Source organism: Heptranchias perlo, chromosome 25 (assembly GCF_035084215.1).
Source record: "Heptranchias perlo isolate sHepPer1 chromosome 25, sHepPer1.hap1, whole genome shotgun sequence".
NCBI lineage: Eukaryota > Metazoa > Chordata > Chondrichthyes > Hexanchiformes > Hexanchidae > Heptranchias > Heptranchias perlo.
This window is the reverse complement of record NC_090349.1, coordinates 16754395-16779557: the sequence shown is the minus strand read 5'-3', so window position 1 is coordinate 16779557 and position 25163 is coordinate 16754395. Positions and strand designations below refer to the sequence as shown.

The window sequence follows — 25163 nt, the reverse complement described above, 5'->3', positions numbered from 1 at the left end:
TATGAAGACTAAAGATGGCCACTTTCTTGAGGACATGACTGAAAACTCTAATTTCAGCGTAAAGCTAGTTCATGGTTATGTGCACATACACTAAACACTATCACTTTTCCATTTCCATAGAATTTCTTAACCTGCACCTAATGCTGAAGGAAATTATTGTTTTTTACGTTTTGGAGGATATCTTAGTTGTACCCCTTCAACTCCCCAAGTCTGGTCTCACTGGGCCAAGTGTCTCCTGGGACTGAGAGCAAACAAGCAACTTGCTCCTAGTACTCAACCAATGCTGGTTCCTAGGAGATTCAGTGATGGTTCTTAATCTGGTTTTCTCTCACTGTAACTGTACAAGATACAATAAGAAGCTAACTACCAACATTTCCACAATTATTAGGACTTCAAGAATTTTGTGAGAAGGGAGCAGCTACTGTATTTACAAAAGAATGTTATGTAACTTTAGCCTGTGATCCTCACTAAACAGACTGTTAGCTTTACAGAGGAGCATTCTTGAATTGATCAAAAATGTGGAAATACAGTGTCACAAATCTCAGGCCATCCAATAATCAAAGGGTCATTCAGAAATCAACGGGTAAAAATCATAGTACCAGATGACTATCCAGGCCTGCATTAATTTATTTTATGTATTTGGATGCAGAGCACCTTCTTTTAGGTTGCCAAAAGATCCAATGGTTCCTTGCATTTTAATTGGACCAGGAACTGGAATCGCTCCCTTCAGAAGCTTCTGGCAGCAGCGTCTCCATGATATTGAACAAAAAGGTAGGTCATCAAAATAAGACAATAAAGAGAGGCGCTTAAAGCACACCAGACCTGTTAAGTAGTTCCTCCTACAGGGCTAAGCGTGAATGTTACATTTTTTAAAAATACACAGGAAGACATATATTGCTTAGGACTATTTAACTGGATGAGGTCATTGATATGATGAAGGAAAAGAGTGGGACAATGGACCAAACCCATAGGAATCCTTCTTTCCTCTGCATGTCAATGATCTATTTCCATCATCATTCAACTTTGTCCACTCTTTGTTGCTGATTTCGCTTTATATTAATCAACTTCCTTCAGACCCTATATCCTCAGTGTTTGCAACCATTGCTTCTCTCCTGTGCAGTGGCTAAATCACCTCCATGCCCCTCAGTGGCTAAATCACCTCCATGCCCCTCAGTGGCTAAATCACCTCCATGCCCCTCAATGGCAATGATTTTTTTTCTTTTAGAGGCACAGAGGATGAAATTGGTCTTGGGCGGGTAATGCAAAATGGTTGATAGCTAATTGGTAGCACATTTTACACCTCTCCCAAATTTATTTTTTGTTGATGGTGGTGGTGGAAGCAGATTCAATAGTAATTTTCAAAAGGGAATTGGATATATACTTGAAGGGGAACAAAATTGCAGGGCTATGGGGAAAGAGCAGGGCAGTGGGTCTAATTAGATAGCTCTTTCAAAGAGCCGGCACAGACACAATGGGCCGAATGGCCTCCTTCTGTGTTGTACGATTCTACGATTCTATTCTAAGTCAAGTGCTGCAGGAAAACGGCCCCCCTAGTCTCTTATAATCACTTTAATAACATTGCCTCATGAAAGTTTGTAACATCACTTTTATATTTTTAGGTATACAAGCATGTCCCATGACACTTGTGTTTGGTTGTCGGCAATCAAAAATTGACCACATCTATAGAGAGGAGGCCATTCAAGTAAAAAACAAAGGTGTCTTTCAGGAACTCTATACAGCTTACTCCCGTGAACCAGCAAAACCAAAGGTATTTAGACAGCCTATGTTTTTGTCTTTGTGTAGGGTTTTATGTATTGTTTTAAGTGAAAGTATTTTATTTAAATACAGCCTTTGGTATTTTAAATGTTTAAAAATAAATTATATATATATATATATCAGCTATAAAAAAGAGCGTAAATAGGCTTCTAGGATATTGCGAATTTTTAATACTTTAAATACATAAGATTGGCAAATCCTTGTTGATCAAAATATTCAGTCTATTTGTCTTCCAAAATAAAGTTTTTTTTAAAGGAGTATCACCACCCTCTCGGGGATTTCTGGCAGGCAGTTTGAATTTGCGGAACAACCAAGAACTCCAAAGACTCCATGGTGGGTCCACATCGGCCACTGAGAAAGCTTACGTTTCAGCAAATAATATTTGCTGCAGTACAAGCTTTGGCAATGTGTTTTTTTGGGGGGGAATTTTAAATATAATTTTTAAATGTATTCTTTCACTGAGATGCAACCAGTCAAGCAAATGACACAATCACATTGTGTGTATGCAACCACCATTACATAGAATTTACTTAACAGAAACAGGTCATTCGGCCCAACTGGTCTATGCCAGTGTTTATGCTCCACACGAGCCTCCTCCCACCCTACCTCATCTAATCCTATCAACATATCCTTTTATTCCTTTCTCCTTTATGTACTTATCAGGCTTCCCCTTAAATGTATTTATGCCATTCACTTCAACTACTCTATGTGGTAGCAAGTTCCACATTCTAACCATTCTCTGGATAAAGAAGTTTCTCCTGAATCCTTATTAGATTTATTAGTGACTATCTCATATTTATGACCCCTAGTTTTGGATTACCCCACAAGCGGAAACATTTTCTCTACGCCTATCCTATCAAACCCCTTCATAATTTTAAAGACCTCTATCAGGTCATCCCTCAACCTTCTCTTTTCTAGAGAAAAGAGCCCTAGCCTGTTCAGTTTTTCCTGCTAGTTATAACCTCTTAGTTCCAGTACCATTCTTGTAAATCTTTTGACAAGGTTTTCCGAACACTTTGAGATCCCTTTAATGCTATTGCAAATTTGAAATTTCAAAACAGCATTTATTGGAAATAAACAAAATGAAGTGTCTGTCTGGTTTCAGAAATATGTGCAAGACATTTTACGTGAACAGCTTTCTGACCAAATATTCAATCTGCTACAAGAACAAGGTGGACACATATATGTTTGTGGAGATGTTACTATGGCAGGTGATGTCTTGAAGACCATTCAGCACATCTTTAAACAGCATGGGAAGATATCATTAGAAGATGCTGGGGTTTTCATCAGCAAGCTAAGAGTAAGCATTTATATAGTGCCATTCGCATCATCAGGACATCTCAAAACACTTCACAGCCAATGAATTACTTTTAAAATGCAACCACTTTTGTTATGTAGGTGAACGCAGCAGCCAATTTGCACACAACAAGGTGCCACAAACAGCAATGAGATAAATGAGCACTTAGTCTGTTTTTGGTCACATTGGACTAGGGATAAATGTTGGCCAGGACATCAGGAGAACTCCCTGCTCTTCTCTGAATATTACCAAATATATATTGTGATTACGATTTGTGTTTGGACATTTAGAAGACTGTTAGACAATCTCCATTATAATCACAAAAGGCATTGTATAGTTCAATATGTTAAGACAGACATACTGTTCAAAACTTATGATATGGCGTACATGATAACTTTTTGAGATATCATGAACCAAAATGTAGTATAAAATAACAAAATGATCATTGAAGCAAGAGTTTTCATTGACAAAAATGCATTTTTTTCTTTATATTCTGTGTTCCTCAACATTAAATCATAACAATGGTGAAAAATGTTGTTTTAAATACAAAGTTTTAATGCAATGATGAATTTTTTCCGAACCATTTTTCCGAACCATTGGCTGACTATATGGTTTACCTGTGTCTCCTTTAATGCTTCAGGATGAAAACCGCTATCATGAAGACATCTTTGGCGTTACTCTTCGTACATATGAAGTTACGAACCGCCTTCGATCCGAATCCATTGCTTTCATTGAGGAAAGCAAGAAAGACTCAGACGAGTAAGTGTGAGGATAAAGAAAGTGAGAAATTGCTGAAATTACAGCTCTAATAAGTTGAATTGCTCGTGGAATCTCTTGTAACCTCTGGCATTAGTAGTTTGAAAGATCCAGGAGCTGGTTTTAAAACAAAAAATTATTTCATCATCTTTTGAAAGGAAATAGGATTCAGATTATTAAAATATGAAAATGGAGAGTATACAACTAGCAAATTCTTTGAATTAAATCAGTAAAATAAAACTAGGGAGAATAGGACATAGGAATGTCACATATTTGTGAGGCAGTAAAGTATAGTGGGGGGCGGTGGGGGGGTAGAGGGTAGAAGTTTAGACCAAACACAAGATGCTGATTGATGGCGGTTGAGTTTGGGATGATAGTGACTTCAAAGTTATTAATAGATGGACTAGTGCTGCTGACAGTTCTTAATCCATCAGGCACCAAGGTCAGAGTGGCCTTTTCTAATTTCAAACCTTCTATTCTTATTTATATGCTCAATGGGCATAATGTCATGAAATCGTTGCTTGGTTGCATGTGCATAGTGTGTGAACAGAGATTAAGGGGTAGATTTTCAATAGGGCAGTTTCTGTAACACGGTGGTGTCCGATCCACTGCGCCAGTTTTACGCCTAGTCAGTAAGTTGAAAACCTACCCCAAAGTATTACACCTACAAGAAATAATCAACCTCATAGTCTCTCCTATCATTCTTTGTGTGAAGGACATGGAAGACGGCAGTAGCATTTCAATGACAAGATCAAAAATTCCCAGCAGCTTATCAGTTGTGGAATGCTCTCTACTTCTTTGTATGTCCTACTTTGTAATGTTTGTCACTAGAAATTCACAGAAAATGACTTGTACTTTGAAAAGTCAGTGCTGAAAGATTCAGTGAGCACTGCGATAAATATGTAACATGACAATAAAAGATGCACTAAACACCTTGTAATTAAATAAAATCTAAAAAGTTATCTCTCTATGTAGTTTTTCTAACGTCACAATTTCTCCTTCTTCCTCTTGTCTTCCGCAGGGTATTCTGTGCTTGATTGGGAGGTACACACGACAATGAAACCCTCAATCATGGCCTTTGAAAGAAGTTTCATTCAATCCAGGAGACTTCAGTGAGCATCAAAATCCACATGAGTGAGGATGCTGACAGAGTGATAGAGAAAGCCTGCTTAATCTTTTATATTATTGAAACATAGCTTTCAATATTTTTACACAAGGGAGATTGCTCTGTAATTTGTTACATGGTGTAGCTATTGTTGTGTCAATTTTTGCTAACGTGCTGCTTTTCAAATAATTGCAACGTCCGCTGCAAGAAAACAAAAAACTTTTTCTTGGCTGTTCAATGACAAACAAGTTGTTGCATGAAATAAAAGCAACTTTTTCACTTTCTTTATAAAATATTAAGAATTCAGCATACACAGGCTTCATTGTAAAACACCAATACGTTTCTTCAGTAAATGTATATTTTAAAGATATACAGGAGATACCTTTTGGATTTTTCAAAGAACGAGTGACAGATGCAGGGCTCTAATTTGCTTTGTTTGTCTCTTACAAATTAGCAAAGGGCATAACAGAAACAATTACATATTTCCTATTTGTGAAAGTGCAGTCCTATAGTTTGCACACTTTGAAGATATCAAATGTGATCATTCTCAGATTACGTGGCAAGCAGGAGATGGTTAAATGAGATCTCTTTAAGAATGTAGCAACGTGCAATCACTTACTCATGAGGGCCAGGTACCAGGTGGGCTGCTGGTGCAACATAATGGTGTATTATGTTCTGTGTCATGGTGGGTTACCCCAGCAGTTCCATTAACAGAGAATTTACCATCTCAGCCAGCCAGTCTCGGGGATAGCAAATGAAAGCAAGGTACTGCTGGGGGCTGGGTGGAATTCTATGTGAAAAATGAGAGGATGACTCAAGTAGCGTCCATTATCTGTACCTCCCAGTGACCATTTAAAGAGGAGCTACCTAGGTGCAGAACTAGGGAGAGAGAAGGTAAAAGGAATAAGGAGTTTAGGACGTGGTTTCTAACCTACTTTTGGGATAGAAACAAAACTTATAATCAAATGTCATATGGATATTCAGATGAAACCAGGATGTAGCCAGTTCCAACAGACAGCACTTTGGCTGAGCCAATGATTTTTCTGTCACATTATTATTAACCCTTTGAATACTGAATATCTTTTACAACAGCTACAAAGATGGTTGTCTTATTTATGTTTTTAATGCTAAACATTATCATGCTGAATTGAAGAAATATGTGGATTCCTTCTCCAAATTCAAACGAGTTATCTTAGATTTATTTCATTTCATAATTAAGCATTGTTCCAAAAGGGTTTAGTGAAAAAAGTAAAAGGTGGGATATTTCATTGACACTGTGTCATTGAGAAATTAAGATTTCTGTTTGAACTTGATTTGATCAATAACCAGCCAATGCAAGCACAAATTCAAGCTTTCTGTCCTTTTTTCTCATTATTTTACATCTACCTGCAGACTACTTTGCTGGGTTTATTTTATGATGTGGAGATGGCGGTGATGGACTGGGGTTGACAAGCTTTCGAAGGCTTTCTCCTCCGTCCTTTCTCCTTCTCCTTCTCCTGACGAAGGAGAAAGCCTCCGAAAGCTTGTGATTTTCAAATAAAACAGTTGGACTATAACCTGGTGTTGTAAGATTCCTTACATGGGTTTATTTTAGACAAAGCTAGGTTGCATTTAGTAAATGAATTCATTTAAACGATAGCAGTTGAAATGAAGCAAATAGTCAATGACTTTTAGTGAAATTGTTGCTGACAAGAAACTTGAAAATGTTTGAGCAACCTAGCATTTATAGGATAACTTACAGTAAACAGGATGTTACAGGGCAATAATATATCAAGGGGCCCTGGTGACATCACAAACCACATGAGTAAAGTTGGTTTATTATCTCCAATTCATGATATTTTTGTACACAAGACTTAACATTGTGTACCATTTTCAATGTCCCTGCTATTATTAACCAACAATGAACAGACGTCTCCTGTGATCTACATAAGAACATAAGAAAAAGGAGCAGGAGTAGACCATACGGCACCTCGAGCCTGCTCCGCCATTCAATAAGATCATGGCTGATCTTCGACCTCTAATTATTTTTAATCTAATCTTAATCTAATTATGTTTGAATAGAGTGATATGGGAATGTATGTCCCAAGAACATAGCATAACATGGAACTGTTATAGAGATACAGAATAATCTGAGGAATTACAAAGCGGGCACTCAACCAAGGGTTTCAGGTGAGGACATAAATCACAAGTGGTCAATGAACATCACCTGAAACCTGCTGTACTGCTTCTCCCATCATAGCATCCAAATGTACTTTGAACAACCTCAGTGTTTTACCTGAAACCTGACAGTAGATAACGGTAATAAAAACAGAAAATGCTGGAAACACTCAGCAGGTCGGGCAGCATCTGTGGAGAGAGAAACAGAGTTAACGATTCAGGTGATGACATTTCATCAGAACTGGATAACTGTCTTCATTTCATTTGAGGCATTGATTTATCATTTGTGATATGCTCGATAAGGACAGTTCTTTCAGGTGGTTTTCTTTCCATTGTAATGGGATCTGGTAGTATGTTTGATGTGAAGATTTTCCAGTGATGTTTTGTGATGAAAATAAAGGCAGGTAACATTTTTACCAAAACATAATAGTCAGGGCTGAGATAAGGGCCATTCAGTCCATCAAAACTCATCGTCTCACATCCTAACTTACCCATCTGTATTTTTAATGATCCCAATATTTTTGGTTCTGATACCCTCTGTGGCAGATTATTCCAAAAGTTTGCACTTTTGAGTGAAGAAATTCTCCTGATATCTGCTTTAAATTTAGTTTTCACCAATGTCCTTACACATCATCTGGTCCGGCTTTCCTGTTGTAATCTGTATCATTTAATATAAAATGCTTTGATGTGGCCCTCCCTTAAATGTTTTCTTTCTAAACTGTAAAGCTTAAACTTCTCTAATCTTTCCTCATAGCTTGTCTTCAGTTGGATAATGTGACTGGTTCTGTAGTGCAGTATTTTTAAAAGGGCACCGTCTTCATGAAAAAACCACTGCGCACCCTAATTTCCACCAAATAATGTACATCTAAGAGAAATGGGGAACTGGAGCCCTGTTAAACATGAAGCTGAATACCGAACTATGACTAAGAATGGCATTGCATGTTAAAGTGTAAACTGTGCTGAGTTGAGCTATATTGAATGACATTAACAGAACTATATAACCTGATATTGTAATGGGCTTCATGGCATTAGTGCTTCAGTAAAGTAAAAACAATGCTTTTCTGTAACTTTCTGAACTGTTTTTGTCCTGCCAGTGTGGCCAAGATGTTCATTCTCTTGCAATTTAAAATATTTGAAAATGATTCTGGATCTTTTACTGTTTCTGATCACAAAAACTGCACTTTGTGAATGTACCTTTTTTCTGCATAATCAATTTTGCATTATATAATAATACATTTACACTCTACTTAAATTAACTCAACAAATAATAAAAACTGATATCTAGACTCATTGTTAAGGATAGATTTATGCTTTATTGACACCATGTCATTGAGAAATTAAGGTTTCTGTTTGAACATGGTTTGATCAATAACCAGCCAATGCAGGAATTGTGAATAACTTCACAAACATGTTCTATGATATACTTTATATAACCAATAAACTGCGCTCATGCAAATCTTAATTATATTCTATTGGTGTTTGGCTCTTTCTTTAAGTGGCTCCTAGGGATGAAAGTATTTTATGCCACTAAGGCGCCCTTACGTCATAGGGGCCCTGTAAACCAAAGCTACAGATGCGTGTGTACATTTACACACCCACAGGTGCAACCATCATTGGGCCAATCCTGCAGTGAACGGTGAATGTTTTGCAAGCGTCCAACTTGACCCTGGCTAAACCAGCTGTATTTCAGGGTTCCGCTATTTTAATTATGATGGGCGAGCGCTGAGCAGGACTAGGACCTGGGACTCGGTATTCGCTACAAAGTGGTGCCTTAACCGCTTGTAACAGCACAAATTCCAAACAAGTTTTTGGCCTGCTGACTGCTGTCAGAAAGAGCAGTCAAATGGCCTCCACCGTTACAGTGCAGCCCTGCTACGTGGGAGAATTTAAAAAAAACCACACCAGGTAAGTGAAAGTTGATGGCTGCCCCTTTATAGATTTTCCAATCTGAAGAGGCAGCCTCGCATGCCCAGTTTCTATGGCAAGTCCCCTTTCCAGAGGGCTGCCCAACAGAATCCTTGGAAAATGGTGCGGGAGAAATTATGATGTCCCTCCCTTGTTATTTGCATATTATTAAATGCCGCTATCAGTTTCTGATGCTGGGTGTGCACCAGGAAATGTGCATCAAGCGGAAACAGGGTGGAGACCCTGTGCCACGGGATAATAGCTAGAGGAAAATCATTCCTATTTTGTCCTAATAGATTTAATTCTTCGACGCGGGCGCAAAGGTGGCTGCAAATATTAAAGTAGATATAAAAGTAATAAGAAAATATGTAGTAAGAACAGAGCATTCAACCCATCAAGCTCACTCCTTACCAAGACCACATATTCTATTGTGGACTCTACCTCACCTATTTAATCTTCTGAGGGTACGTTCTGTACAAATACTTTCCGATGCCCTAAAGTGATCAAACGGGACTCCTGAATGTCCATACATCCTCATATCTCCATTATTCAACCCTGTCTGTCTAAAGTCACACTTTTATCAACATAAATAATTAAGAATGAATGAAGTATAAGAGATGAAGTAGTTTTAAAATTTACTAGCTTTAACATAGAGTGCAAACTAATTACATGCATTTAGGGAGGGAGTGCAACGAAGGTTTACCAGACTGATTCCTGGGAAGGCAGGACTGACGTATGAGGAGAGATTGGGTCGACTAGGCCTATATTCACTAGAGTTTAGAAGAATGAGAGGTGTTCTCATTGAAACATATAAAATTCTAACAGGACTAGACAGACTAGTTGCAGGGAGGATGTTACCGATGTCTGGGGAGTCCAGAACCAGGGGTCACAGTCTCAGGATACGGGCTATGCCATTTAGATGAGGAGAAATTTCTTCACTCAGAGGGTGGTGAACCTGTGGAATTCTCAGAAGGCAGTGGAGGCCAAGTCATTAGATGTATTCAAGAAGGAGAGAGATATATTTCTTAATGCTAAAGGGATCAAGGGATATGGGGAAATAGCGAGAACATGGTACTGAGTTAGACAATCAGCCATGATCATTTGAATGGTGGAGCAGGCCCAAAGGGCCGAATGGCCTACTCTTGCTCCTATTTTCTATGTTTCTATGTAACTATGTTTCTATTGTTCCTTGTAATATGGACAAGGATACCCCAGCCCAACCTCTCCTCCCTCCAAACAAAATTGTATTTACCTCCAGATTTATATTTTAAGTGGAGATGGAATTTAATGTAGGTACATGTAAGGTAATGCAAATTAGTGCCGGTATCATAAAACATGTACAGGATGGGGAAAAGCTTTATTGTAAAGCAAAAGGAATTGGTTGTGATCACTAACCAGTCAAGTGACGTTTTAATCAAAGCTATTTATATGTACACTCGTTTCTCTTTGATTTGCCCAGAGATCAAAAGGAACGCATGCAAACATAAAAATGCAAATCAGCCTCACCATGACTTGTTTGCTCATCTGCCCCTCTGTCACCTTTTCCAAAGTCAATTGTGAAAAGAGGAGGTGTCATTCACACCTCCGAAATATGATACTTCTCAATCGGTTAACTTAATTTTCACATTTTAACATGGGAATTTTTCAGTTTTAGTTTAACAAAGAAGCTGCATGTTAATTACTAGATTTCATAAATACTCATTATTTATTTAAATATAACTTTTTATTTTAAATGTAAATATTTGTTTTATAGTTTGTTATTTTACAATAAATATTTGGGAAGTTTGTGTTGTCTTTTTAACGGTTTTCCAGAGTTTATTTTCTGCAATTTTCCCATTTTTATATTTCAATTCTTGATGGTTCTTATTACTATAAGGATTATCCAACACATCCTTCATCAATCCCACAAAATTGACAAAGGATATATTAGAGGTGTAGAGGTGTAACCACCCATGAAGGGAACGGAAATGTCAATTCTGGGGAAAAATTAGCAAAAAAGTTGCAGATGCTGGAAATCTGAAAGAACAGTAAATGCTGGAAACACTTAGGTCAGTGGGCATCTGTGGAAAGAACTGACAACATAACAAAAAACAACAACTACCACTTATATAATGCTTCACTGTTAAAAAAAATCCCAGAGCTTCACAGAGGCATAATCCCAAAATTTATAAGGCCATTAAAAAAAACAAGCACGGGTTCATTTCTAGAGGGATAAAATTGAAAAGCAGAGGAGTTATGTTAAAGTTGTAAAGAACCTTGGTTAGACCACACTTGGAGTACTGTGAACAGTTCTGGTCTCCATATTATAAAAAGGATATAGAGGCACTGGAGAAGGTGCAAAAAAGATTTACTAGGATGATACCAGAACTGAGAGGTTGTACCTATCAGGAAAGATTGAACAGGCTGGGGCTTTTTTCTCTAATAAAGACTGAGGGGTGACCTGATAGAGGTCTTTAAGATAATGAAAGGATTTGATAGGGTAGACGTAGAGAAAACGTTTCTACTTGTGGGGAGACTAGCCATAAATGTAAAATAGTCACTAATAAATCCAGTAGGGAATTCAGGAGAAATTTATTTTCCCAAAGAGTGGTTAGAATGTGGAACTTGCTACCACAAGGAGAGTTGAGGTGACTAGCATAGATGCATTTAAGGCAAAGCTAGATAAACACATGAGGGAGAAAGGAATAAAAGGATATGCTGATAGGGTTAGATGAAGTAGGGAGGGAGGAGGCTCGTGTGGAGCATAAACACCAGCATGGACCTATTGGGCCAAATGTCTTGTTCCTGTGCTGAACATTCTATGTAAGACAAAGAAGGAGCTATTAGAAGGGGTGACCAAAAGCTTGGTCAAAGAGATGGGGTTTTAAGCACGATAGAGAGGTGGAGAGGTGGAGGTGATTAGGGTGGGAATTTCAGAGTGTGGGGCCTAGCTGACTGAAAGCAAAGGTCACCAATGGTTGGTGCTCAAGAGGCTAGAGTTAGAGTAATGGAGAGTTTGGGGGAGGGGTTATAGGACTAGCGAGGGTTACAGAAGTAGGAAGGGATGAAACCATAAAAGGATTTTAACACAAGAATACGCATTTTAGATTTGAGGAGTTGGAGGACCGAGAGCCAACCTATATCAGCAAGGACAGGGATGATAGGCGGGACTTGGTATGTGATAGGATATGGGCAACAGAGTTTTGGATGAGTTGAAGTTTATAAAGGGTAGAGGCTGGGAGGCCAGCCAGAAGAGGACCGGACTAGTCTAATCTTGAGGTGATGAATGCATGGATGAGGATTTCAGTCACAGATAGGCTGAGGTGGGGCAGAGGCAGGAGTAGGTGGTCTTTGTGACCAGACATGGAGTCAGAGGCTCAATTCAGGGTCAAATAGGACACCGAAGTTGGGACCAGTCTGGTTCAGCCCCAAACAGTGGTAGGGGGATGGAATTGGTGTGAAAACAGAGTTTGAGACCGGGGTGGAAGAGGATGGATTTGATCTTTCAGACGTTCCGCTAGAGGAAATTGTGGCTCATCCAGAACTGGATGTCAAGCAAGCAGCATGACAACAGAGGCAGTGGGACGGGTCAAGAAACGTGACGAGGTATCTCTGTGTAAACTGCATTACTGCAGGCAGAGGAAATCACTTTTTCGTGAGCTTGAATAGTTTTCCGGTTTGCTCATTTAACCTTCAATTTATAATCCGAATACATAACTGCAATCTACAATAATCCACGTGGTGCTGGTTGCTGGCAGCGTTAAAACTTAATGTGCCTACAACATAATTCCGTACCGAAAGCTGACAGGACGGTTATCTTTTGTTGATGCTGCGGAACCCTCCCCCTGAAACGCTGCCTTGTTCTCTACCCTCCGGCCAGCACCACCTCCTGTCAGTGACAGGCTGCGACGCGGCTTTGTGGCCGTATTTATAGCAGGAGGGCAGAGCTCAGTGTGACTAATAATTTGCTACATTGTAGCTCAGGCGCGAGCTCGTGCAGCCCGGGCCCGGATTCCGCGAGTGTCCGCAGTGCAGCTCCAACATGCCCGTAGATTTGCACGAGTGGTCGGGATCTCTCGCTCTGACCGAGGTGGAGGAGAAGCCAGCGCAGGCCCTCGGAGTCAAATATGACAACGTGGATATAGACGTGCTGGGCAAAGTGCTGACCCCGACCCAGGTACTGAGTGCACAAGGGACCCGCCACCGAGCCTGGAGCGTGCAATAAGAGGCAAAAAGATTGAATTAATCTGCGTGCAAAGTGCCTAATGGCACCTGTGAGAATCAATGCAACCGCTGGGAATTAATACTGGATTTGGTGGTGGGGGGAACCACTGTCAAGTTTACTCTTAACATCGGGTTACATGTTGTATCACTTTCGGCTTCTGTTATTTTTAAAACTGGATTTTAATTTTAAAAACTATTGGAAAGCAAACTGAATAAATTTACTGAATTTTTTCCTTAAGTGACTGCAGTTGGCTGTTGTAGAAGCTGCGTTTATCTTTGCCGCTGCAAAGCTGGCTGCCATCTTATAACGCATCTGGGCCTCCTGCATGAACCCGTTCGACTGTTAGTCGCAAACTTTCCAGCGATTAAAAATTAACATTTTGGGGGAATTTTGACACTTTTTTTCGTGACTTTTTAAAATTATGCTGAGTGTATTCATTATTTTTATAGACATCCTAGCTTATGTCTCGTTCTGCATGGTTTTAGAAACATGCAGCTATTTACGGAATGCGTTATTTGTAATTTTATGATACCCGGAGAAAATCCCTCGGGAGATTTTCCCGCTCCGCCAGAAGCTCCGGGGAATTTCCCGGTGATAATGTACCAGAATTGCTCTGCAGCCCGTCCATCGAAAACCATGGGATAATATGGGACCACCACTTAAACATCTGACTGAACTGATTTAGTGCTAGTTAATTGTGGTCCTGCAGCCTTTCTACAAGATCGTAATAATTACAGATGAGAGAGGCCATTCAACCCTACTTAGTTCAACCTAGATAGACCCTTAAAGTCTTCGCCCTCCCCCCCCCCCCCCCCCCCAATTACAGCATTACATTATTTCTTAAATGAGTTTTTGCTTTCTCTGCATACACTGTTTTTGAAGAACTATCCAGTGTTAGCTCTAAGTTTTCCCTTAACTAGTTTGAACTTGACCCCATGTCCTATTCTTGCAATTTAATTTAAGATAATTTTCTGGCTTTACTTTTGCTATACCGTTAAGTATCTTGTATGATCATCTCTCTTTCAAGGCTGACCTTAAAAGCACTTAATTTGTGGTTGCAGGTGCAGAATTGTCCAATCAGCATTAACTGGTCTGGATGCAATCCAGAGAAGCTCTACACTCTGATTTTAACTGACCCAGACGCTCCGAGCAGGAAGGCGCCAAAGTTTAGGTAGGTATTGAAAAAGCTATACTTGATGATTATTCTTATCTATAATGAAAGACCTGAGGGTGGAATATTTTCATAATTCACCACCTTATTGACAAAATTCACTTTTTAGTATTTTGACTTCCCAAGTATGTCACATTTAAAAAAATGACGATTTAATGCCTGTTGCAGCTTTTGCATTTAATTAAGGTAACGTTCCAGCAGACATGTTAATGTGTAGGCATTTTTTCTTTTTCTCTCTGCTTCATTGAAGATTATCAGTAACAGGGAATAGAAAAAATTCCAGATTTGGTACCCAGTGTCAGAAAATGAACTGTATTTACTTTGTACTCTGCCTTAAAATCGTGCTTTAACCTTCATCACAAAGTAAGTACTAACATGGTCCACAGTGCTGCATCAGCTTGTGCTTCTTGACAACAGTCCTGAACTTGCTTTTAACGACTTCTGTTCTTTTCCCCCTTGTCCTACAGTTCGAAGTACTCAGAATCAACCTTTTCTATTCCATTTAGTAGCATATATATCCCTCTTTTATATATTCATCTTTGGAAACATAGATTGACTTTTTCCACTTGTCACAGTAGCTGTACTTGAACTTTCCCATATGAGATGCTGAATTATACTGTGTGTTTCCATGTTCAGAAAAACAGTATTCTTTTATATATTCTGTATAAAAATGTATGTACTGTTAAAATTTAAATTTTGTGCAAACAAGTAGTTCAATTTCTTAGAAAACTCTGAAATTTTACTGGATCATCTGTGAGACAAAATGTATTTTTTTAATATGGGGTGGGTGGGGTGCTGGGATGGTTTTCAAGAATATTCTGCATTCCCTGGCTCTTAATTTAAAATCACTAATCTAGCACTTAAATCTAGCTTTGGGACCATGGTATTGTTTACCATAATTTAAAATGGGTCACTGTTACACCGAAGTGCGGCCTAAAATTTTTAGGTTCCTTTAATATTTGCCATTAATGGGCTAGTCTTCTCTGATGCGAGCAGCATTAAAAGCCAGAGACGTTATGGAGTTGGAAAATCACCAAGACTCACACACATAGCTATCAACTTTTGACCAATGGTAATTTAAACCCATGTCCCTTGTTATACCCAACTCCTTGTTGGAGCCTAGGAGCCATCTTGGATGTTCAAAGAAAATGACTGTACCTATTTTAACTTTAGTTACATTAGATTTTAAAGTATACAACATTATAAAAGGCCATGTCTTCAATTTTTCTCACCAGTAAGGGGAAGGTTTAAAAAAAACATTTTAACCTTCTATGACATTGTAAGAATCAAATTGATTTGCAGTGTTATGAACACTCTTGATGGCAAAAGTTGTCCGACCCACAGTATTTATTGTCTAAATCTTATAAATTGCTACTTAGCTTGCCAAGAATTTCAAGGCTGAGTCCTGGAGTCAACTCTGGGTCAATCTGAAGTGGTAGCAACCGCTCATTCCGACACCCCCGCCCTCAAAACTTTGAGATCTGTACGTGTTAGAGCAAACCCTAAGGAACATTTTTACGTCAGTTATGGAAATACATTTCTTATAGTGGGGTGCTTTGATTTCGGTTACGTAGCCACTTTTCACAAGTTGGCTCTTGGACTGTTCATTTCTATAAACTGCAGATATAAAGATACATGTTAATAGTCTTTGAATACATAGATGAATGTATCACATTTCATTTATCAAATAGAAGAAAAACCAAGAAATGCTTACCAGAAACACATTATACTGGCTGTTACCCTTCTAAAATGTTGTCAAGGTGGAGTTTTTGGCATTTGAAAAGTAACGGTTGGAATATTTTAGGCAGCACTTTTGTCTGTTCCTGCACTTGGAATTATTTGATTAGGATAACAGGGTGTGTGCTCCTCCTCATCCCCTTTTTGAATCTTTTGTTGTGGGTAGGTGATCCAGTAGCCCCTGATGCAGAAACAGGAAAATCTGTTTCCATTGGGGAATTATGCACAGTAGGCATAGATCTTACTATTGAGTTGTCCATTGAAAATGATGTGTAAGCTCTTCACTGCTGCTACAAACTGCATAGCTGAAATAGGATATTTTTACATTGGTTTTTGCCATCAACTCCATCTTCACACCCAACTCCTTGAAGAATGGAATCATTTGGTCTACTTAGCTGTCCAGGTTACTTTAGGTCATGGAATCTGGTGCTCCTTGATCACTTTCTCCTCATTTACCTTCACTGTCCAACTCTGAACCATACAAGTGAAAGTTGCATTAAGAGTTTAGTTTTTTAAATTTCATGTTTTTAGCTAATTGCTGAAATTTTCTAATGGAACACATTGCCCAATTATTAACATGTTCTTTGCTTATTAGGGAATGGCATCACTTTATTGTAGTCAACATGAAAGGAAATGACATCAAAAGTGGAGAGATTCTGTCTGACTATGTTGGCTCAGGTCCTCCTAAAGGAACTGGTGAGTCAATAATTTGTATCAATATAAATTCTACTGTTATTGACTGTCAACTAATTTGTTTTGTGGCATGTTTTGTGGCATATTTCAATCTAAATAGTCTCAAAAGCTTCAAATGTATGTTTTCAAAGTGTCTAGTGAACTGTAACAAAGGACACTGTTTTGAAATAGATATGATTAAGTAAACACACATGTTATTTGGAGATTGGTATGCAGTATTTAGCACACTGCATTTTTAACCTTTGGAACTTGGACTCAGAACCAGCCAGACTGATGGGGATATTCATTCCATCTCTGCTGGTTTTAAGTGTCTGAGGCATCGGCTTGGAAAGTGCTTGATGATTAAGTTTTTTTTTCAATAAGGGGCTATCCTATATAGGGAGCACAATTACCCCATATATTTTGTAAATTTTATTCCACCTCTGGTTGCAAGGCTCCTACATGGAATTAGTTTGAGTAGTATGCCTACGCTGGGAATCAAATATTTTCCAAACCGCATAATTAGTTTTGAGGTTAGGTTATAGCGCTGGTCAATCTAGGATAAAGCTGCTTTTATTAATGTTTTAGAACTACAAACCTTGAGCAATCCCAATTGTACAAATGTGACAATTTCATTTCTCATACCAGCAGTTCTTCTGCCAACTTGTTGCTATTCGTAGGCGGTTTTATAAAAAGACTCCTGCCCTCTTGGAACTGGCTTGAGTGTTTTAAAGATATTTTTAGTGGACTGAGTTTGTTCAGATTTAAGGTTCTAGATCAGAACATAAGTGCAGATATTCTTAGTGGACCTCTTCTGTCATTATAGAGATGACCACAGGCAGATAATGAAAAATGGACAGTCCCCAAATTCCACTGCTGACTACTGCTTTGAATGTGTTGCTGCCTCTTGCATACCTTTTCTGCCCTTAATTGATTGAGAAACAGCTGATATTGCATGAGCTGCTGGCTCAAAGCTCACCATATGCCCACTCAAATTCCAGCCACTAGACCTGAGGGACAACCAAAAATGCCCCTCAACTAGAGGTGAATGCTAAACATGTTCACTTCTAGTACTCCATTGGCAGCTGTATTGACTATAAAATCAATTCAAGGTTACCTGTTTAAATGCAGTCAGTCAGTGAGCATTGAATGTAACAGCTGGTTACTGCACCAGCTGCTGTCACATTCAACACTCCTGTTCAAGCCACGAGGCAGCTGTAAACAGGCAGGCTCTTGTATTTTTTTTTAAAGGCAGCAGCTCTATTGGTAGAAGTGCTGATGGGATTGCTGAGGGTGTCAGGAGCATTTTAGGGAGGCAGGTCTTAACAATTGGAGTTGTGTTGTGGGAGCTTTGAGCTGACATTAACTGTTGGTGCAAGCAGGAGCAGAGAAAAAATAATTACTGACAGCTAAGGCTTCTGTTAGTCTTCCACTATCATTGAAAATTCATGCAGATAATTGAACAGTTAACTACGGGTTAGTTTGTCAATAAATCTATTACAGATGTGATGTATTAAATAACTTATTTTTAAATCTATTTCAGGCCTTCACCGCTACGTTTGGCTGGTTTATGAACAATCTCAACCACTGAAATGCGATGAGCAGCGTTTGTCCAACCATTCCGCTGATAAGCGTGGGATGTTTAAAACTGCAGCTTTCCGCAAAAAGTACAATTTGGGTGTACCAGTGGCTGGGACATGCTATCAGGCTGAATGGGATAATTACGTTCCCAAACTTTATGAACAGTTATCTGGAAAGTAAAAAAAAGTTGCAAATTCCTAACTATGATTTGACTTTTTCTTTTACAAAAAAAATGTGCATTTCTTTATAGTAACTGTCAAAGCAGCACTGTTTCAGGCTGCACACAACCACCAAACTCTGTTACCAATGCAGTGACTTATGTGCTTTTGGTCCTGTACTCAAATAAATGTCAGTGTTTCAAAGCTGACCTGTGTTCCTTGTATTTATCATCAGTTTGGACACAAAGCACAGGTGACAATTTGCAACAATTACAGCATGGAAAATACCTTTTCTATAGGATTCAAGTGAAGCAAGTGCTAGTTCTAACTTTTTGAAAAAATGCATACTTTACTGGGTAGAGGGAGGAATTGCATAGCCAGAGGCTGTTTTTTTTGTCTAGGCTGTTAGTATTTATACTTCAAACACAGTAGTCATAATTCCCTCTTTCCTTCAACCACCTAACTACCCTATTAAATGTTGATAACTTAGTACATTTCATAACCCTCTTTTTAAAAAAAAATCATGTGCTCTGTCCTAAATCTGTATGTCTTGGTCCATATGCTAGCTGACATTGAGTGGTTCCTTCAGAGTCATTGGCCTCTTTCCTTTCAAAACACCATGACAACCCCCTCAAAATACCCACTTGACCCCACTACCTACCACTGTCTCCAACAACCCTTTCATCTTCAGGGTGTTTGTATGTAATTTATTAAGCCAGTTAACTTAGCTGTCATAGTTCACACAAGAATTGCCACATTGGGGTGGCCTGTGATTCCACAGGAACTGGTGGCTTTCCAGTATTTTACCAGTCAGGCTGTGAGGCAGTACCCAAGCTAAGGCTTGTGACTCAAACACTAGAGGGATAAAATATTGTTTCAAGAGACATACATCTGGCAGAGAGGACTCCCAAGATCAGACAATCTCATTAGTTTAGAAAGTTAATTAAGGTGAAATATATTCAGTCAAAAAAAGCTATATATTGGAGGGAGCAGGGAGTATAAACTAATTCAAAAGATAATTCCTAAAAAAGATTAAGTAGTCAAATCCAAATGAACATAAGTATAGGAAAATGTGTACATGATTGTTAGCCACAGGATCAGTGCTCTTACTGTAACTATCTTAACCAAATTGGAGTTAGGCACCCACCTGCCCAGTATGGGTCCCATCATGCAAATTATCACTTGAGGCAGAGGTAAATTGAAATGTTCAAGCAATGGGGTTGAGTTTCAAAATGAGAGCAGCACATTAACTGGTTAATGGTGTGACCAATGACAAAGTTCTGGACCAATTTTACACTTCACTGTAGAGATTAATTATGGACACTGACCAATACAATGAGTAGGGAACCCCATCACCCGTTATCTAATAGGACAAAAGTACTCTACTGTATAGCTACAGTCAGTGGGCATTTACTTTAAATTTAATCCATGTTTATACAGAATCTGGGAGTGTTTCATGTCTGGGTAGAACAATTCATTTAAGATGCCAGGTGAAATAACTAGAATGGCTTGTACCTGACAGTTCACCAACCATCCCCTTTTAAAGGCATACTTCCACAAGTCATAAGTTTCCAGTCCAGGGAATTAAGCATTTAATATGCAGATTACTAACAGCTCAGTGGTGTATATTTGTTTGATAATCTGCAGTTTTCTGGAAGTCTATAATTCATTGCTGATTAAATGCAAACCCCAGCTTAAGGGTGTGTTTTTAATTAAGATTCTAATGAAATTGTTCCCCTTGGAGATAGCTGAAGGAAAGGGTTTATTTCAGGAAAGGTCATTAAAATGCATTCCAAAATAAACCACAATTATATTTTATTGATAGATTATTGCACTTATCCTGGTCTTTTAAAGTATAATTTTAGTCTTGGTGCACAAATAGGAAAGGTGACCAAAAAGTTTATTTTGAAGAATGAACCATAAGCAAATATGTCTCAATCAGTTCTGGCTCCATAAATTCTTAAAACTTGCATTTTCCCTCTGGGCCTCCAGAATGTGAGCACCCATGCACAAAATGGGGCCTTGGTGCTACAATAATAAGGAATGGAAGCTTCCCTTCCATTAATCTAGTTTGGGTGGACCATTAGACAACCAATCTATGAGATGGAACATTGCAAAATTACCCCAAATCTCTAAGCAACACTGATATGCTTAAGCAAAATTAGGAAGTTATCAACATTTGGACAAAAGTTATCCTAGGCCATACAGGATTCCCATTCAACATTTCTATGAAACTATACGCAAAAGGAAAAATGACTGCAGATTTCAATATACAATCTGCTAGAATAACACTCAACACAGTGTGGTAAGCACTTTTATTTACAAATATGATTAAAAGCTTATTTTTGCCTTGACAGTCATGCTTTTTTACCTGAAAAAAATTGGAGTGCATGCAATAGTAAAGCATCTTACTGGTTTGTTTTGTAAGAAAATACACAGCTTGTAGTATGATTAAGCAACATTTATGGTCTAGATGGAAAATTCCATTAGAAGATCCCACTGACAGCCAGATTTACCTCCATATACTGAACAAAAAATCATTAAAAAATTAATTTGAGGAACCATTAAAATACTTTATGAAAATAAGTAAAAGCTCTCCTGAATTCCATCTATACAATATATGTGTTAATGCCTTGGCCCTATTGTGCTACTTGGGTCCCAGGATTCACATACAGTATGCACATCATCTGCCACAGCAGAAAATGATTTTTTATATATATATATATATGATATGATTAACACTGGGTCAGGATACCCTTGCCAGCATTTTTTAAAAACTCTATTTCCCAGAAGCACTTTGTATGATCGACATGTACATCAAATTCTTTTGTATCAAATTATTCAATCTTAATAAAATTTCCTGATGAATAAATACCGAAAGAAAGCTAGCAGCGAGTAAGATAAGGCTGCAGATATAACATTTGTCTTTCTGCACAGATTTACAAATTATTTGTAATGCATGATCATATAAGCGATGTACATCCTGCTTTCCAATTTCACAAAAAGTATGATTGCACATATATCAATACTGTGTCATTTTAAAAGATGACCAACAAATGGTCAGCGTTCTTTTTAACATTAACAATGGGGCCCTGATTATAAGGAAATTTAAGGACTGTACAGGCACTAGTCCAGAGGTGATGTCTGCCCTCAATAAGTGAGCCCATGATTAGGATACCTGGGCAAGGTTATGGCATAGTTTTTCATCTATAATCTTCCTTGGGATAGTCCAATGTAACCAGATTTCCAAACCCAAGTCTGAGGCTTTCCATGTCAAAGCTTTCAATTTCCCGCCCTTGTCTTTCCAACAAATTTCGTATTCTCTCGGTGCGCTCCTTCTGAAGTGCAGCCAGTTCCTCTTCAATCTTGAAATAAGAAATAAATGGAGAATTATTAAAAGCAGCACTGCCAACAGTTTTCTTGCAATACATGGTACCAATAGAATTCTCAAACCAAATTGCCTCAATTTTTCCAAGTCATTTCCCCTTCCTATGATTCCACAGGAAGCCATCTAGTACATCATCCAAGTGGTCATTCTTCATGTGTCAGCCCAGTGAATGTCAGCAAGCTATAGAGAAAATCATGCCCAAGCCAGATCATCTTCAGTGACATCCATACATGGGCCAGGACTTTCCCCCGGAGGTTTTCCTGCTCTGCTGCCGAAATTTCGTTGGAAGTGTGACGGAAACATGAGTAAATGGGGTTTCTGCTGCCCATACAGCAATGTAGTGGGAACAGCTCCAAAGAAATTCCCAGCCATGCACTTTCTAGCAAAAAGGGGGAGGGGGCATGGTAACAAAGTTGATTTTTCTTTTCAATACAATATTTCCCCATTTTAGTATATAATTTCTAAAAAGCCAAAAATGCCCTCTATGTCTTTGAAATGTTTGCTTTTTTTAAAAAATAAGGCTAATTTGTAATTTAAAGATTAGAAAAGATTAACTGGTTATCTATTTCATTTGCTGTTAATGGGATCTTACTGTCTGAAAATTGGTTACTCATTTGCCTACATATGACTGCACTTCAAAGATATTTGCCTGAAGCTTTTTGAGACATTGCTGACACAGGTGCTATATAAATACAAGTTTTAAGTCTATGTACATAGTGTTTTTTTTCAGTTCAAACAGCAAATTAATGATTAAATTCTTAATATGTTAAGCCATTTAAGTTTAACATTATTAACATTTACTAACTATAAGTTGCCTCAATACAATGTCCCATTTTAAAGTAAACTGATGTTATATAGCATAACAAAAATATTATATAGCATGTTCTGTCTTCCTATCATGCACATAGCCAGAGAAGTAAAATATTGTAGGAATTGAGTTATATGTATGGTACAACTGAAGTGAAGATTCACATCGGTAACAATTGCATATTTTACAAATCATACCCAACAGCATCTGAGCTCTAACTATAGATACCAGGGGTTGAAAATATTCAACAATGGAACTTTTTCTTTCTGGATAAGTATTAGCTTCAAAGCATAAGTTAAATTCAGAGCAAAACCCTCTTCCCCTTTCAATGACCTACTAATGTGGCTGAACCTCATGCCTAGTAGAAACTGGATTGCAACAGCTTAAGCTGATTTCCCTTGATCCTTGTAGCCCACTAGGAAGAAGAGGTAATTTCATAAACAGGACGTGGATTATGAATGATTAAAGACATGAAAGGACAGTGATATGTTGAAAAGGCAAGTTCTCTAGTTTTAGAATTTTTTTTATTGTACGATACACCATCTACTGATTTACAACCAGAATTCTATCAGTGGCACTCAATCTAGCTACTCAGAGGTGTGAGAGCACAGCCTGGAGACAAATCACCATACCTCTTCTGTTGGGAAGCACCTGGCCGTTTTAAAAAAAATTCATTCATGGGATGTGGGCGTCGCTGGCGAAGCCAGCATTTATTGCCCATCCCTAATTGCCCTCGAGAAGGTGGTGGTGAGCCACCTTCTTGAACCGCTGCAGTCCATGTGGTGAAGGTTCTCCCACATTGCTGTTAGGGAGTTCCAGGATTTTGACCCAGCGACGATGAAGGAATGGCAATATATTTCCAAGTCAGGATGGTGTGTGACTTGGAGGGGAACGTGCAGGTGGTGGTGTTCCCATGTGCCTGCTGCTCTTGTCCTTCTAGGTGGTAGAGGTCGCACGTTTGGGAGGTGCTGTCGAAGAAGCCTTCACGAATTGCTGCAGTGCATCCTGTGGATGGTACACACTGCAGCCACAGTGCGCTGGTGCTGAAGGGAGTGAATGTTTAGGGTGGCGGATGGAGTGCCAGTCAAGCAGGCTGCTTTGTCCTGGATGGTGTCAAGCTTCTTGAGTGTTGTTGGAGCTGCACTCATCGAGGCTAGTGGAGAGTATTCCATCACACTCCTGACTTGTGCCTTGTAGATGGTGGAAAGGCTTTGGGGAGTCAGGAGGTGAGTCACTCGCCGCAGAATACCCAGCCTCTGACCTGCTCTCGTAGCCACAGTATTTATATGGCTGGTCCAGTTAAGTTTCTGGTCAATGGTGACCCCCAGGATGTTGATGGTGGGGGATTCGGCGATGGTAATGCCGTTGAATGTCAAGGGGAGGTGGTTAGACACTCTCTTGTTGGAGATGGTCATTGCCTGGCACTTGTCTGACGCGAATGTTGCTTGCCACTTATCAGTCCAAGCCTGGATGTTGGCCAGGTCTTTCTGCATGCGGGCACGGACTGCTTCATGATCTGAGGGGTTGCGAATGGAACTGAACACTCTGCAATCATCAGTGAACATCCCCATTTCTGACCTTATGATGGAGGGAAGGTAAATTGATGAAGCAGCTGAAGATGGTTGGGCCAAGGACACTGCCCTGAGGAATGTCCTGGGGCTGAGATGATTGGCCTCCAACAACCACTACCATCTTCCTTTGTACTCGGTATGATTCCAGCCACTGGAGAGTTTTCCCCCTGATTCCCATTGACTTCAATTTTACTAGGGCTCCTTGGTGCCACACTCGGTCAAATGCTGCCTTGATGTCAAGGGCAGTCACTCTCACCTCACCTCTGGAATTCAGCTCTTTTGTCCATGTTTGGACCAAGGCTGTAATGAGGTCTGAAGCCGAGCGGTCCTGGCGGAACCCAAACTGAGCATCAGCGAGCAGGTTATTGGTGACTAAGCGCCGCTTGATAGCACTGTCGACGACACCTTCCATCACTTTGCTGATGATTGAGAGTAGACTGATGGGGCAGTAATTGGCCAGATTGGATTTGTCCTTTTTGTGGACAGGACATACCTGGGCAATTTGCCACATTAGGAAGATAGGATAGGAAGATAGGAATATAGGAACAGGAGTAGGCCATTCAGCTCCTCGTGCCTACTCCGCCATTTGATAAGATCATGGCTGATCTGTGATCTAGCTCCATATACCTGCCTTTGGCCCATATCCCTTAATACCTTTGGTTGCCAAAAAGCTATCTATCTCACATTTAAATTTAGCAATTGAGCTAGTATCAATTGCGTTTGCGGAAGAGAGTTCCAAACTTCTACCACCCTTTGTGTGGAGAAATGTTTTCTAATCTCGCTCCTGAAAGGTCTGGCTCTAATTTTTAGACTGTGCCCCCTACTCCTAGAATCCCCAACCAGCGGAAATAGTTTCTCTCTATCCACCCTATCCGTT

General features: G+C 39.2%; 3 protein-coding genes across 3 annotated transcripts in view; 2 read left to right on the top strand and 1 right to left on the bottom strand.

Annotated features, from left to right (window-relative positions):
* nos1 (nitric oxide synthase 1 (neuronal)) overlaps window positions 1-3836 on the top strand; it is a 67692-nt gene extending 63856 nt beyond the window's left edge. The window contains exons 26-29 of the mRNA XM_068005690.1: window positions 650-771; window positions 1620-1768; window positions 2882-3076; window positions 3714-3836. Coding sequence (XP_067861791.1) covers window positions 650-771; window positions 1620-1768; window positions 2882-3076; window positions 3714-3836 — 589 coding nt within the window. The remainder of the gene's footprint in view (window positions 1-649; window positions 772-1619; window positions 1769-2881; window positions 3077-3713) is intronic.
* A 9007-nt stretch (window positions 3837-12843) lies between these two features.
* On the top strand, window positions 12844-18723 carry pebp1 (phosphatidylethanolamine binding protein 1). The gene is made up of 4 exons (XM_068005689.1): window positions 12844-13152; window positions 14262-14371; window positions 16704-16804; window positions 18324-18723. Exons 1-4 carry the CDS (start codon window positions 13018-13020, stop codon window positions 18539-18541), a joined length of 564 nt encoding a protein of 187 aa, XP_067861790.1. The 5' UTR covers window positions 12844-13017; the 3' UTR covers window positions 18542-18723.
* Window positions 18724-20820: 2097 nt separating this feature from the next.
* taok3a (TAO kinase 3a) overlaps window positions 20821-25163 on the bottom strand; it is a 124825-nt gene continuing 120482 nt past the window's right edge. The window contains 1 exon segment of the mRNA XM_068005688.1: window positions 20821-21884. Coding sequence (XP_067861789.1) covers window positions 21723-21884 — 162 coding nt within the window. The 3' untranslated portion in view covers window positions 20821-21722.